At 34.1% G+C, this 16,654-nt stretch overlaps 2 protein-coding genes across 6 annotated transcripts in view; both read right to left on the bottom strand.

The window, feature by feature from the left end:
- Positions 1-453: 453 nt before the first annotated feature.
- On the bottom strand, positions 454-7,205 carry NEK2 (NIMA-related kinase 2). Of its 5 annotated transcripts, XM_021426425.2 has the most exons (15): positions 6,942-7,201; positions 5,678-5,793; positions 5,468-5,534; positions 4,995-5,060; positions 4,737-4,783; positions 4,576-4,621; positions 4,328-4,408; positions 4,183-4,225; positions 4,050-4,099; positions 3,883-3,964; positions 3,721-3,770; positions 2,936-3,009; positions 2,586-2,637; positions 1,508-1,954; positions 454-1,355 (listed from the first exon to the last, which is right to left on the bottom strand). In XM_021426425.2, the coding sequence occupies exons 2-15, from the start codon at positions 5,761-5,763 to the stop codon at positions 684-686; spliced, it is 1,863 nt and encodes a 620-aa protein (XP_021282100.1). In that variant the 5' UTR covers positions 5,764-5,793; positions 6,942-7,201; the 3' UTR covers positions 454-683. The 5 variants fall into 5 exon arrangements, 4 of the variants coding, with proteins under 4 accessions (XP_021282100.1, XP_089639458.1, XP_089639457.1 ...); XR_016351127.1 differs by lacking the exons at positions 454-1,355; positions 1,508-1,954; positions 2,586-2,637 and adding an exon at positions 3,135-3,220 and having other exon boundaries at positions 6,942-7,205; XM_089783333.1 differs by lacking the exons at positions 454-1,355; positions 1,508-1,954; positions 2,586-2,637; positions 6,942-7,201 and having other exon boundaries at positions 2,932-3,009.
- A 7,036-nt stretch (positions 7,206-14,241) lies between these two features.
- LOC110415641 (uncharacterized) overlaps positions 14,242-16,654 on the bottom strand; it is a 7,282-nt gene continuing 4,869 nt past the window's right edge. Inside the window, exon 2 of the mRNA XM_021427340.2 lies at positions 14,242-16,652. Coding sequence (XP_021283015.1) covers positions 15,159-16,652 — 1,494 coding nt within the window. The 3' untranslated portion in view covers positions 14,242-15,158. The remainder of the gene's footprint in view (positions 16,653-16,654) is intronic.

Here is a 16,654-nt window from a genome sequence, read left to right as displayed (position 1 = left end):
ATAAAACTATGAAGTCTAATGAAATAATAAAAAATAATATTTTACAAATTAATTTGGACCGTGACAATTAGTATCAAAACCAACCCTTCTTGAGGAGAGCTAAATCAAATCGGCAGCCGTTTGAATGGAATAGCTTGGTGTTTATTTCAGATATGAAAGTGGTGAACTAGCGTTCAGAAGCATAGGGATGGGGGCTCCAGGGCTGGTGTGTTAGGCTTCCTAACGCCAGAAGCTTCTGGGACTTCCCTCTCAGCCTGGTTAATATGGCAGAGAAAGCCCCAAGTCTTAATTTGGTAAACAAACAAAGAATCCGATTTCTATAAGAAAGTTCAGGCATCAAGATCATCCATTTTCCTGATTAATATTGATTTAAATGAACATGCCGTTTCAGTCAGGAACATAAACAAAAATTAACAGGTAGAAGATAAGTCTACAACCTATTTGAACCCATCATCCACTCCCAGAAAATCAAGAACATTGATGCACAAGGGGAAGGCCGAAAGGTGCTGGATAATTGACTAGAACCTAATACTAACAATTAGGATTCGTTTGAAAACCAAAATGCCTAACTGACAAGGTCCTCTCAACAGGAATCACTTCTAAAATTTGATAGGCCTGGACTCTAAAAAATTGTTACAGGTTACAGCTACAGATATTATACAAATGGAAGTCGTTCGTCAGGATTAAACCTCCTGCTTGGCAGTATTCTCCTTAAAGCTCTTAGTCAACCAGATGGCAGTTTCTCTGGGGGAGACCTTACCAGGTCCAAATGGCTTTAGTAGCACACCAAGCTCATCATACCTCTCTTGCTGCAGCAACCTTGCACTAAACTCAAGCAATCCTTCCAATGCCTCAGCACGTTGCTGATATGACGAGGGGTCAAACTTTCGCTGCCGCATGTCTGATGAGGTGCGGCTTGATGCCCCAGCAGTTGCATTTTGATCAGAGGAATCAGTTCCATCCTCTCCATCCACCTGAAACATGCAGCGCTGGATTCCCTGCCATGCATCAGTAAAATGGGGCTTGATAGGAGCTCGATCACATATTTGAACCGTACATTTGTCTTTTGTGATTGAACGGTCAACAAATTGTGGTGAGCCAGAGGAGCCCCGTGCAGATATTGATGAAGTTTTGTGGATGGGGAAGAATGCATTTTCATAAGAGGCTAATGGGAATTCAGCTATCTTATCAATCCGAGGAGCATTGACAGAAACATCTGGTGATTGTATGCAATGAAGAATACCAGCATTAGATATAGGAGGGGATTCTCGAATTTTAGCTCTTGTTGGTAGTGGCAAGGATGCTCTTCGAGTTGTGGGAAGAGATTTTTTAACTGGAGCGCGTGAAACAGGAAACTGTAAACACAAGGCAACAAACGGTAAAAACCCAACTTTTGAAACTAGAAAATGTTAATATCAGTGATCTCTATGCATGTGTTGCACAAGAGTCTGATAAAAGAGAAGACCGAGGGAAAGGGAAGGAAGGAAAGAAGCTCTATTGAATTTACCGAGTCACGATTTTTCAATGGCTCTGTCTTTCTCTTGGGAGTTGCAGAAGCTTTTGTCAGAGAACGTCTTGGAGTCTTGGTGATACTTGAAACTTTTGAAGTAATTGGCTTGCAAATGACTGTTCCTTCATGGCTGCTATCGGTAGACAAATCTTTAAACCTTTCATTTAAATAACCTGGTGCATCATCATGTATCCCTTTGGTAGAGCAAACAGAATCTTGCTCAGCTCCAGATATGCTTGGATTCAGAGTCCTATCATTACTGAATGATCGACGCCTCTCCCTGTAAGCAGAGAAGCGGAGATCTACTGGGTCTGAAAATCTAGTTTTCTTTACGTTGGTTGCAGGCCAATGCACCGGTAAAGTATTCCTTCTAGGATTATTAATTTTAAGATGAACTTTAAGAACATAAGGCTGAAGGTGTGGATGCCTAAGCAGTTCCTCAGCCTGTCAAAACCGATATACCACAGATGAGAGGAAATTTCATAAATTGAAGAAATGTGCATATGCAGATGCATGAATGGGCACAAAATTTCCTTCCAAACTGATCTAATGGGCATGGTTGCAGAAATATGCTACTAATCGTGAACACATTGAGAAAATGCAAAACTTTGGCTTTCAGAAGCAAATGTTGAAAGTATTTGTTCAAAGTTTGCTACAGAAAAATACTTTCAAAGCTCAGTGGAGAACTTTTCAATGTTTGCTGCCCCACTTTTGGTTACTTCCAACATGCTATTCAAACATAATCATTCTTAGTAGCATCCAGGTTCCTCCTCGAAACCAAGAAATTGACAGTTCTGAGAGCATATTACTTTGGGCAAAAATTAAAGGTGATTCCTTTCAAACCAAGAAAACTTATGTGGTGTCTATAGTGTATCTTGGAAATGTATTTCAATCTCCTGAAGGCTGACACTGGGGTGCCAAGAAGAGGTGCAGTATGGCACTAAAAACAACTGCAGTGTCATCGGACACTTTCTAAAAACATTTATATATCAACTAATATTTGGACCCATTATGGTGGATCCATAAAGATGCCCTGCATGTGTTGTAAGACATAGATTAGAGGAGTTATACGTACACTCGGCCTAAGTTCGGGATTTTTACGCAGCATGCTTTTAACAAGACCACGACTGAAAAGAAAATCAAGCAATAGTTAGATCAACATAATTCATCACTTGAAAATCAACATAATTGTAAATGAAATTGATGAGGGAAAAATCCAGTTATTACACTACCCAACTTTTGGTCTTCTACTTCAACATAGCTCATTGCCAATTGTAATCTTGGATGCAGCATGCTAGTACATTATTTTGTAATTTCCTTAAAGCACTTGATGGAATATGAAATTTTCTTGTTTTTAATAGGCTACTCTTTAACAAGCAGAAATACCTATAATGATTTCTATCATGAAGGGAAAATGAGGCTTACAAGGCACCAGAATATTTTGTTGGAAGTGGAGCAACTATTGATTTATTAATTTTGTTTATCAGCGCTTGCATATCCTGTTGAAGATATATAAGATTATTAGAAAAGGAAAAAAAAAACATGAAATGCGAAACGGTTGCTAAACATTAAATGAAATTTCACAATGCAGAAATGCCTCCTAAAGTCAAAGCATTAATTATACCTAAGAAAGAACCCTCATGAGAGGTATGCAGCGGCATTTTCTTATTCACCAGCAGAAATCAGTTATAAGGGCACACCGCCAGATATCTGTAACTACGAATCAAATATAATTTTTTGCTACACTGAAATACCACAAGAAACAAATATGGGAGATGCCTAACTGCAATCTATCCCTGTTGGCCCAGATGTCCAGCTGGAGCCCTAAGAATGAAAAGCATGATGTAGCTCATTCATGAGGACCAAATAGATACAGTGCTTCTGAGTTACTGCTCAAGATCTGACCAAATCACAGCTTGAAAAATGACAAATGATATGCTTGCCAACAAAACAGACTGTCTAATAAGGAGGCCCTGTACAACATTTGGAATTGATACAAGACTATTTATATGCTGACATAACCTCTCACATCACCATCTAAATAACATGTATACACAGAATCATTGTTAAAGACTACATACAATAATCATACTTCTATATTTCTAAGAATCCTTGTCTAAGAAGTCCTAAGCAGACTAACCTAAAAGATGTATATGCAACAGGCTGCAAATGGTTACAAAGTAGAAAAGATAGGGTTAAAAAAAACTCACAAATGCTTTAAATGCAGGCTTGAGAGAAGTCATTTCATATATACAGCACCCTGGACAATATACTTTCAAGTCATATAAACACATATTTAGAGGTAAAAATCTTGAAATTCTATCAAGAGTGAATAACAAATACAAGCATCCTCCGTATGCGAGCATATTCACCTAATGACCAGATATCTGACTTAGAACCATACGGTATATCAGCCAGAAGCTCAGGACACATATAGCTGGGAGTTCCAACAACCTGAAAAAACAAGAGTATTCTCCCCAATTATGATTAATAAAATCAAGTGATGCATTAAATTCTTGAAGGTTAGTATATTACTTACAGAGGATGCAAGATCATCTGAAGTCAAAATTTTGGCGAGTCCAAAATCACCTGCACCAGTGTTGATCACATCTTCGTTAGGAGAAATTATTATCCCTTCAAAGGAATTATATGAAAAGCAGTAAATTACTCACCAAGACGTATGTCTTGATCTTTTGTCAAGAATATGTTTGAACACTGAAAAAAACATGAAACAAAATATTATCAGTAGAAAGCAACTCCGGGCATTTTGGAAGATAGTAAGACCTTCAGTAAGAGCACAACAGTATGTGCACTAACCTTGACATCACGATGAAGAATATGATTCAAATGCAAATAGTCAAGAGCCATCAGGAGTTGAACAAGCCACTTGCACAGCTTCTGAACACGCTCAGATGCAATAATTTTCAGAGTTATGAATGTTCAATGAATAACAGTGCTTGGCTAAAAGTTGAAAGATAACAATCAACTTTAACAAAAGAGGGGATGGGAACAGAGTGGCAAAAGAATTGAAGAATTTAAGTGAGAAGCAAGGGAACAAACAAAACCTCTTCTGAGAAAAGCATGCTATTTGCTTTCTTTATGGCTTCAGCCCTGTTTTATAAGAAAAATCTTATTATGATTTGCTAAGATCTTGCAAGGCTCTTCAAGTTACAGAAATAAATGCAAAATCTCACAAATCGCAATATCAGAAAGAAAGGAAACTTACATGTCTCCTCCTTCACAATAACCTATAATAATGCATACATAGCAACCCTGAATACAAAGACATTAATGTGAGCCAATGTTAAGCCATAGATCACCAGGAAGAGTCTAATATTAGTGCCATGAAAATTAAGGCATACAATCAAGAGGTATAAGAAAACTGCATTTATTCCATAACCAACAATCAAAAGCGTAAACAGAACAAGAATAGAGGCCCATCCAGCGGACCAGCTATTAATGGAAATAGTAGATATAACCATACCTTTTCCACCCAGGAATCTTTGTACTCCACAATAAATGGGTTTCGAATTTTTGAAATGAGCTCCATCTACATGAACCAGTCGAAGGTTAGTCTATAGCTTGAATTAAACTAAGTTTATACCGCTGAAACAAGCAGTAGGACAGCAACCTTGGACAACAACTTTTAGTCCAGTCAATTCCAATATATTTCAGGTCCAAAAACTACTATAGCTAACATGTCTTGGATTCTAATCTCCTATTTTTCCTTCAACATGTGAATTAAATATAAATCAAGCCCATCCATGTTTTTTCTTTTATATCTCTCCTTTGTTCTCCCTTTTGTTTGCCTCAATAAAACACATTAGGAAATCTTCTTTCTTCAATTACCATGGAAGGATTCTGGCAGTTATCCATTGAAATAGAGTGACATAAACATCATAAATGGAGCAGAAAGAATACAAGAGAAAAAAAGACCTGTCAGTAAATTATACAAACCTCTTGATGAGCAGATCTTCGTGACCTATCAGTCTGGCGGGCAAGACGAATTTTTTTCAGCACATACCTGATCATTCCCAGAGAAAGAGAAAGGACAGTGAATCGCCAAAAGATGAATCAATCATGCCTGTCTAATTGTTATTCTCACATATTCCATATGTAAAGTAAATATAAATAGACGAAGGCAAAGGGTCCTATTTGCCATCTTACTTCTTCTTTTCATGCTTATGCCTCACTAGAAGAGCCGAACCAAAAGCTCCCTTCCCAATTTGCTCTAGTATCTCGTACTGCTCCATGCGAGAGATGTATTTTTTTGACTTCCTTTTCTGGATTGCACCAAGGAAAAAGGTCAGTACATTAAAAATTCGGAATATCATTTAGAAAAGGTAGATGCAAAGGAAAATGCAGTAGTTTCTAACAGAACATAGATGAAATGGTAACAACAAAACATAGAACATAAACTCAAGAGAATTTGAGAACCTTGAAAGTCAAGAAAGAAACAAGAAACAAACCAAAAATAGGAGCATTGAAAGAGGAAAACTTCCAACTATTAAAATTTTGAACACAGTATATCTGTAATTTATAAGACTTAAAAAGTGTGGATTTGATTAGAAAAAAATCCACATGGTTATTAAAAGAACCAAACTTCACCACACCACATTGCGTGATTTACCAAAATGGAAATCAATATTCAACATGAGCACAAGAATACAGGATTGTGGAATTTGGAGGACTAATCTAAGCAATGGTTCAAAAATATTTCAGATAACAATGCTAGAAAGCTTTAAATGTATCAATTTATTGGTAAACTAGAAACTAAAAAGGTCTGCATCTTGCATTTTACATGGCTTTGATTTCTGCAACCCATCAAGCTAAATTAATTTTGTTTAGTCCAATCTTGAGTTGATAACTCAGCACACAAGGCTATTTCACTTGTACTAAGCTTGATTGAGTGATAAAAGCTTTCTATTTAAAGACCAAACAAGAACCAAACATACCAAAATGCTAAAGGCAATTGCATAGAAGAGAAACTGAATGAGAACAGTGAAAAAATGAAAAAAAAAAATATCTGACTCAAAGTAGCTGTTTATACACCGCAAAGTTATCAGCTTCAAATCAACATTTTATTTACTTTAAAGGAAACCAAAAACTTCAGAAAGAATAAAAAGAAACCAACAAAAAAAAAAACAAGTTACAGAGACAGAGATAATGCACATCATAAGAAATCTTCCTCTCAGCTTAAAAGCACACAGAAAAAAAAAAGAATAACAATTATAACGCAGCATCAAGAAACCAACTTTCTTGATCAAGAATCAAGAAAGCAAAGAACTTGGAAAAGGAAAAATGCAGCTTTTGTGAAGAAAATGAAAAAAAAAATTGAAGACTGTAAAAACCCATTTGGGCAGTAAAGAGAGAAGAAGAAAAGGCAATCTTCAGATTCAGATAGAAAAGAAAGAAGGAATGTTCAATGTACCTGAGTATAGTAGTGTTAAAGGGTATATAAGTTGTTGATCCAAAGAGATCACAAGGAGAAGAATAATGTGGACTTAACCATTTGAGCAGAAGCTAAAAAAAAGGAAGACTCTGTTTACAGTACAAAGAAAGAGGAGCAGAAGAACAAGAAGAAGAAGAAGCAGAGGAAGCTGCTGCCTGTTGCAGCTGTGTCCCCATTGGGTTGTTTTTAGTTTCAAGGGAGAAAATGACAAACTTTGCAAGAGTGAGAGAGAACAGATTGGACCACAAATATATAGAGTTAATACTATATACAATTCTGAAAATTTTTATGGAAAAAAGCAGTGTTGGGTACTGAGATTAGTGAGAGTAGTTTATGAAGATTTAGTTAATAACAAATAATGGGTTTGATAAAGGAAGCATGCTAAAGACAAAGATTGTTATGAGTGTGGGGAGGGTTTGTGTTTAACTTTCAAAGGAAGTACTATATAAATGCTAGAGAAAACAAACAAAAGCATACTGATTAAGACTGTTTTGGAAAGGTATTAATCTCTTAATTTAAGTAATTAATTTATTAGTCATTTTAACTTGTTATGTAGTTATTGAATAAATTTAAAGACAAAATCTATGATTTGGTGAATAAATTTTAAATTTTTATAATTAAATGAATAAATTATTGTCTCATCGAGTGAGATAAATAGTTAAAACAAAAATTTGGAAACAAATATTACCACCCACTTAATATTTATAAGTTTCAAACCCTCTTTTTAGCAAATACTTTAATAAAAAGAGATTCATATGCAATTTATGGGGGAAAAAATAAATTAAAAGTTAAATTAGTGAGAGGAAAGCCACATTTGGGTCAAAATAGGAATCATCTCTCACTTTTGTGACTGCTGTGACAAGGAGAGAACTAAGCATGAACTCAAAGAAGTAAAAAGACTCAAAAGGCTGAAAAAAAAAAAGGAAAAAATTAAAAATTAAAAAAGTGGAAGAAGTCTGTTTTTGGCTCAGTTTATTTGTCAGCTTTTGTGGGCTTTTTTTTCCCATAATTTTGCCCTTTTTATTTTTCCCTTTCACTAAATTTCAAGTAAAAAAAAGAAATTAAATTTAATATTTTTTATTACTTATTTATTTAAATAAGTCGTTGAATGGGAGAAGACCGACAAAGGGGGGAAAAGTAGGGCCCAGTGCCTTCTTTCGCTTGATCTGCAATCACGAAGCTTATTATCCGGCGCGTTTTCACCTCCCTAAATTACCGAAAGACCCTCGACTGGTCTCTGAATTTACTACTAGCGGGATCTTTGGACTTCGGAGTGTGGGCTAGGGCTGTCGTTTTGTATACGGTGTGGCCCCCACGGGTATGGTTTGTTTTGGATGTGGGTCAGTTTGCCCCGGCGATATCCGACTGGAGCTCTCTCTCGTATTTTCTCTCTACCAATAATTCTGCCATGCATTTTTTTTCATTATTGATGATATTTTTATATGCAAAATTTTGTCCATGAAATGTCCACTTCAAGCATGTACCCAAACAAAAAATTTTCATTGCATACATTGAGTATTTTTGGTTGCAAAAAATATATGCATATAGTGAAATGGTAGTTTCCAGTAAAATTTATATCTATCTCGTTACTTTTAATCAAAAATATCAATTTTTAATACATCCGATGTGTAAATTTGATGAAATTCAATCGATTTATATTTAATTATAATATAATTAGAGATGTTAATGAATATCTTATAATTGGGTATCTTGCGCCCTCCAACTCTATTAAATATGATTAAAGTATTTTATAATCAAATTTGGATAGGATTTAGATAGTAATATTAGTCCCGAGTTTGGTTAAGAGTCTTAGATAGTAATATTAAATTTTAATTTTATATATATTATGTTTTGTTTACAAATTTTTATAATTAATATAATACTCACTAAAATTCATTAATTGATCTAATTATGTTTTTTTTAATTTTAATTTATTTTTATAAACTAATTTTAATTTATTAATTTAATTCTCATTAATTATACATAAAAATTAATTTTAAATGGATATTTAATGAATACGAATATTTAACAAGTAATGTTTAGGAAATTTGAGTAATAGTTCAAGTAATTACAATTCAAAAATTTATTCAGGTATTTATAAGGTTTGTGTATCTTATCAAACACTAGATTTTGAATTAATAGAGTATTCAAAAAGAAACAAATACCATACCCGTTAATATCCCTAAATCCAATACCCAAAATAGCAAGTTTCCAATCTAATAATGTTTCGTCCTAAGATTAGTTACACTAAATATAGCAAAAAAATAAAGCAAAATAAATGATCCAGTTGCCATATATTAATGTTTCCTTTATGGTGATTTAAGGGAACAATAAATAAATATATATATATATATATATATATCTTTGTGAAATTTAATAGGGTGTGATAAATTTAGTTTGGTTTGGTATCTTTTAGCCCGAAGATTTCATTTGCAACAATGCCATCATTTCATGGTACCTTTATAATATATAAATCATTTATGCCATGGACCAATGGCAGATGAAATACCCGAAGCTTTATTTTTTTGGCAATTAAGGTTTTAGGGTTATATATGGTGACCTTGATCTAGTACTTCAATACTACACTTTTTGACCTAATTATTATTGATGATAAAACACATTTCTTTGTTATTAACAGATTTATTGTAAGGAAGGGGGATCTAGACAAGGTAGTTGAGACATGAGAGAAGCATTCAAGATTTGTTAAAATGCAATTCAACCAAGAAAAGACTTTGTAATAATTAGTTTCAATAATGGATCAAGAATTTCACAGAATTGAAACAGTACTCATACTCCTGGTAGATGAAACAATGGCATAATAATTAATGTCTCTCTGAATATATAGACAGTTTTAAGAAATGATCCGTTTTTATAATTTTTTATAGAAAACAAAAATTCAAACTCAATTTTTTAACGTGTGAATTATTTTTTTTTTATTACTAAAGAAAATAGGAAATGTTGGAAATATATGTAATAGGTTTGGAAATTCAAAAGCTCTTCCAACTCAGAGTTTTTATCTCAATTGTCCTTGATCTTCAGCATATCTGGGACCAAAATCATCATCATCATAAGGAAAACCTAATCTTCATAGGGTTATGAAAAGATGAATTGTCAATGGTCAATTTTTTTGCTGTCACACACACACTGCATATCAGTAGAAAGCAAAGGATGGGCTAGGGCTAGCTTTGCCTCCTTCTATAAGATTCTTATTCTCCATTACCAATCCTATCAGCCTCAGCAACGCATGATGAACTTGAGGCAGATGCTGTCATAAAATGGTCAAAAAAACTTGCATATTCTTGACAGATTCAACTCCCCTTTTTTGCCCATTTTTGTTTTTTCTCTTCTTGCTTTGGCTATTGAATACATACATGCTAAATCCACAATCAATTGGTTATTGAATACATACATGCTAAATCCATAATCAAGGGCTTTAACTTGTGACATTAAGGTCATTGCAAAAAGGATATATATATTTAATGAACTCATAATTTTAGTGAAATTTTAATAAGACCCTTCGTGGTTAGTTATCTATAAAATCATAAATAAATAAATAATTAATAATATATTTTGGTGTTTATATTAATGAAATGAGACCAGATACAGGAGAGCTGCAGGAAACTTATTCTCCTCGTGAAGCTACAACAACCTCTCTAATGAAAATTGGCAAAGAAATGAAGACACATGCACACACACAGAAAACCACCCTTTACTCTTTAAAATAGTTCAAATATCATGAAAAAGTTTGGAAGTTCCAATGGAGTTACTTTAAAAGAAATAATGGCAACATCTTCAACTAGAAAAAGAGGTGAAACAAACCAACTTTTTTTTAATGGAGATGTATCACCCGTGAACTGTGATAAAGAGGTTAACTTTTTCTATGTGAGCACAGTCAATGTGGGTGTGTTATCTCAACTACTTTGGTCATCATAATGTATTGCTCTTTCAAGGCAACCTGAATGGAGCGAAAGGGGATGGAAGAGTTTCAAAGAATAAAATATTGGACAAGTAGCATTCCCTTTAGTATAAGGAACATGGCTTCCTTTTTTCAGCAGGATCATAGCCACATAGGAGGTTGATGGGGAAATTTTTTCTTTAATATTGCTGTCATACATTTCTTATATATGAGATTTTGTCGTTTTTAAGTATAGATAAATATATCTTTTTATGCAAAGAGATGATATTATATAAAAAATAAAATAACAGGTGACTTTATTTTTACGTAAATTTTAATTTTTTTAATATAAATTAATTATATAATTATTAAGATTTATATATACTCCTTTATCTTTTATTTTTTAAAATATTAGAATTGAAAAGGATGGATGAGAGGGAGTTGGGGACATAGATGTACATGAAATGAATTGATCCTTTGTGATGGGGTGACCACTAACATAGGAAAAAGAACAGAGGAAGAAGTCAAAGGGAAAGAGAAGTCAAAATCAGAAGGGTGTAAGTGAAGAGAAAAGGAAGAGAAAAGGGCTTTGTATAATCTTCAAGAAACTTGGTTAGAACTTGGATGTAGTCCCCCATTGTTTGCCATTAGACATGACCAGTCTTAATCATTGCCATAATGATTTCCTCCTTTAGTTTTTCAAATCATCCTTCCCCTACTTATTGTTTTATATATATATAAGGCAAAGGGTAGAGTGGAAGAGTGGTACCCAACAACACAAGAGAAAAGAAAAGGAAGCAAGAAGTGCTAACCACAATAAGAGTTTTCAATGCTTTGACAAAGTTAGCTTTATTAAGTTTTAAAGCTTATTAAGCTTGTTTTTTTAAGGTTGGAATCTTTCTTCCTTTAAATAGAGGAAATTTGTCTCTTATTGGTCATAAACTATGAATCCATCTCTGTTTATATCATTGCAGGCTTAAAAGAAAAATTGTATTAGAATAAAAATGAATTTTGGGGAGAATTATTTGACAAATTAATGTTTTGGGAGGTGGTGGCATCAACTTGTTGTTGCCGACATGAAGGGAAGAGACAGAGAGAAAGATTGAGATTGGGGCACAAGTGGTGGACATGTTGGGCTATGATATGAAGGGAGAATTGGTATTATATGGTTAGAATGTCGGAACCCCAGCAGTAGGAGCTGCTGATGATGGATACCAATTCACATCCTGTAAGACGAGCATTTGTCATTGAAATTTTATCATGAAAATGTGGTAAAATTTAAAGTTGATGGAATTAGAGTGATTTTAGAGAACCCAAATCTGTTTTTTGACCTTTAAAAATGTTCCCAAAGTCTAGATAAATTTGTCTTTTACTACTTCTTATTTGGGTTTGGACTTTGGACATAGTTGAATTTAGGCCTAATTGACAGAGAAACCCATAAATGGAAAAAATGATCTGGGCTGAGTTTGGGAATCAAAATCAATAGGGAAAGTTGAAAAGAGTCCAAAGGCTCAAAAGGACAGGGATGTAGCCCAAACCTAATTGTCCATTCATTGGGTTGACCAATTTCCTTAAGTCAACCCTAAACCTTTGACCCAAAGTTCTCAAACTTAGTCTAATTGCCTCCTCGTGATGCAGCTGAACTTTTTTTTTTCTGATCATAATTCGCCTCCTGGTTACAACTAACCCTATCGAACTCAGTTTTTGAGACTATAATGATCAAATTCCTTATAAGTTTAAGTTAATTTTTTTGATTTTTTCATTATATTGATTGTTATTTTCAAGAAGCACACGTCTAGCATAATGTCATGTTCACGTGGATACAATTTAAATGCATGCTTCCAACAAGAAAGAGACATTGAAAATAGTTCTTAATTTTTGGTCCCCTCTTGGCATAGTTAGTTACCCTTTTGTGAAGCAAAAATCATGCATAAATCCAGAAGAAAAGAAAAAAATAAGGAATAATTATGTTGTTTGGTTTGATCACACTTCCTTTTTGGAAAAAATCAATTTAAAAAGAAAAAAAAAAGAAAAAATCCCCACATAATTGACACAAGTCAAACAGTCCACTAAATCATTTTGAGATTACCAACATGCTAAGAGAGAAAAGAGGAAAACCCCAAGTCAAATTGATGGAAAAAAAGAAAAGATTAATGAAAATCAGATGGGGATCATTACTTTGATCATTTTGACTTTTTTCTTTTCGTGATGATCAAATTATGTCTGAGCCGTCAGATGAGTGGGTCCCAAACCTGATGCACGTGCGCCAACCCATTTTTCCCTTGGCTGCTTATGAAGAGCCTTGGCTATTTCAGTTCAGACCATCACATGTGACGTTGACGTGTCACAATAAAAATCAAATATATATATATTTATAATATAATAGAAATAAAAGACAAAAGAAAATGGCCCCCACACAATTTCTTTTTTTATTTTTATTTTATTAATAAAAATTATCAAAGGGGGTTGTTTGGTTTGAGACGTTCACCGTATTCCTCTAAAAATGCCATTTTTTTCTCTGATCATTTCGGTCATGTGGTGGGTTCCCACAGCCCTTCAGAAACATTATGGCATTGCCCTTTGTGTTGTCGTTGTAGTCTCTCATGGACTAGGAACAAGAAAAACAAAAGAAATTCAAAAAAAAAAAAAAGAGAACCAACTCTTGAGTATATGTTTTCTTCCTCAATGTTCATTTCAAGATTAAAACATAATAAAACATTTTCTCCCCAATGTTTATTTAAGGATTTAGAACAGTCATCGGTCCACATATGGTTAAGATTTCATCTGAAAATTTTACGATGGAGAAAAAACTTTTAATTAAGTGGTGTTTTCTTTCTCTTAAAAATGGTTTAATTAAGCTCACAAATGCTCGACTATTAATCTTTTACTTAACATGTTTTTTAATGTAAACTTATTATTGCGATAAGTTTTTTACGATAATAACAAAATGAACTTGTTACAAGTAAAATTATAATGAAAGTATTGTTTTGTATCAATAGAAAATGACTATTTCACGTTTTTCAATGTAAATTTTTATGTCGAGCTATTTTCAGTCCGACTCTACGAAAGCAGTTTGGGTTTGAAGATGGTATCATAGCTAATTAGTTAGCTATAACTAGTAAACTAGTAATTTTATAAATTGTACTATGTGGTATTTAATTTGGTGAATTAAAATTGGCTGCTCTTTTGTCACCTGCAAATACAAGACTGGAAACAAAAGATGCATGGGTGGAATGTTGTATAACAAATATGAGCAAAATTGACCTTGCAATTATTAAGCATGTGAAATAATCAAAGCTAAGTTAATAGGGTAACCTAAAAAATAAAAGACTGGGTCATAAATCTGCTTTCATTGGCAGCTAGATATTGCACACCTTCATTGACTTTTTATTAATGTTATAACAATAATTATATGGAACTAATTGAGCTTTAATCTTAGCCCATAATTCATTTAATGTTATTTAATGGCATAGGGTTTTTTTTTTTTTTCGTTTGAAGTTTTCCCAATTCATTAGATAAGACCCATTTTTTCTGTTGAAATTAATACAATTCAATTCATCTTTTTCATTATCAAATTATGAATCGGATCGAAATTTTAATTTCTTTTTATCAATATTTTTCAATACGCCATTTAAGTTTAACAAAAATCTGTTTGTAAATTTTCATTCTCGGGCACCAAAAGATCAAAATATTATTATATATAGATATCTCGATGGATATATAATTAAGACAAAAAAAAATAATTAGAGTGGGAAAAGCACTTATGAATATATAGTCAGATATATGATCATGATTCTGAATATCCAGCAGGATGGTGAGGTGCAAAGTATAGCTAGTGTACAAAACCTCATTTTCCTTGGCTGAAAAGATTCCAAAATTTCTTCCTGCATTGTTTTTTTTTATTTGGCAAAGAAACAGTGGAGTGGCCCTGAACATGACTGTCCTCCTCCTCCTCCTCCTCCCCACATATAGCCAACAAAACCTCTCTTGAAATAGAAAAATTAGGAGCATAGAATAGCAATTATAAGCATAGAAAGCAGTCCTGACCTGAAATTAAATCCTCATTTCCCAAATTGTCGGTGCTCACTACAATACAAGTTTATAACATATATATATATATATATATATATATATATATATTCTCCAACAAATTTTATATTAGATTCTCTAAGGGTTGGCAAAAAAATAATAAAATTAAATATCAAACCCAAAAAGTATTATGTCTAATAGTATTAATAATGTTATTAACTATTGTAATACTAGTAGTAACTTAACATACACACAAAAAATGCAATGTGATTTCAGAATTCAAATTCAAAAGCTGGTACTTGAACCATGTTTGTCTCACCTTCAGAAAAATGCACAGTAGAATCCTTAGCTGGTCCCCTTTGAGATGAGTTATCGATACCAGATTCCGGCAGAGCCGCCGAGTGGTTTTCGGGCAAAGCTGGGCTGTTTTCCAGCCCTTCAGAGGGAGCTATAAGTGTTCCTTGATTGTACAAAGTGCTTAATTGATGAAAATAAGGACATGTCCTAGAGTCAAGGGACCTCTTCTTATTAACATCTTTGGTCTTCCTGAAGTACTTGTTTATGTTCTCCCATTTCTCTTTGCACCTCTTGGCACTTCTCTTGTACCCCAACTCTGACATCCCTTGAGAGATTCTTTCCCATAGAGGAGCTTTTATGGCTGCTCCTTCCTTATCGTGATCGCCATTGTTATAGAGACTGCATCTTAGGTTTATTAATGCCAACACTTCATCTCTTGGCCATCTCTTCCCGAGGTCTTCTTTGTCATTGGATGTAGGGGTTAGGGGAGCTTTATTTACTGTCAATGAGGAAGTAGGTGGTGATGGATTGCTTTGAGCGTTGACAGGATTAGGGTTTTTGGGAGCTAGGGCTAGAGCTGATGAAGTGAGTGTTTTTGGATTAGGGTTTTCAGGGGCTTGGCTTTCTGTCACTGAGGTGGCCTTGATTTGATTGTTGTGAGTTGGACAAGAACCAGAGTTTTGATGACCAAGAACCATCGTAGATAAAGTAGAACTAGAAACTTGATCAACTTTGCATTGGGTATTGACTGTAGGATTAGGGTTTTGTGCTGGCACTAGGGAAGATGAAGTAGTGGGAGGATTTGAATCATTTGGTACCTTAACAAGAGCTTCATTACTCCTTCGAAAACATTTAGAGGAGCCAGTTGATGAGAATTTACTCAAGAATTTGATTATGGTAGCCTGTCTATCACTTGCAATAGCTTGTTCTTTTGCCCTAAGCTCTAGCTCCTGGTTAATCCTATCTAGCTCTTGTTTCTTCCAAGCTTCTTCTCTTGCAACTTTCTCTTCATCTCTCTTCACCATGTCTTCAAGCAGTTTATTGTGCATCTCTTCCTGTTGAGTCATCAACTTGTTCACAATATCTTCACAAAACCCTTTGATCATCTCAAATTTGTTCTGTCTTTTCCTCTTCCTGTTGCTGCCGTTCTTGTTATCTGTTTTGTTCTCAACCACTTTTTCATTATCCTCTGGTGCATTATTTCCTGCTGTAGTTTGATATTCATCAATATTTCTTGAATTATCTTCCAAATTCTGACCCATATTGTCTTCATCTTCCCTTGACTTTTCCACGTTTTTGTTTTTTTCAGCTGCGCCACCAACCTGCTGGTTATGATGAGGAGGAGGAGGATTCTCACCTTGACAAAGCTCTTCAAGTTCACTAAAGAGCCTGTAGTTTTTGCTACAATTGATGCTGTTGAAATATCTGCTTTCTTCTTCAAATTTCTCTTTGCACTTCTCTGCACTCCTCT

Source organism: Theobroma umbraticum, unplaced genomic scaffold (genome assembly GCF_002168275.2).
Source record: "Theobroma umbraticum cultivar Fairchild unplaced genomic scaffold, ASM216827v3 scaffold_147.0, whole genome shotgun sequence".
NCBI classification, from domain to species: domain Eukaryota; kingdom Viridiplantae; phylum Streptophyta; class Magnoliopsida; order Malvales; family Malvaceae; genus Theobroma; species Theobroma umbraticum.
Note: the sequence above shows the minus strand (reverse complement) of the source record. Positions and strands in the feature narration are given on the sequence as shown.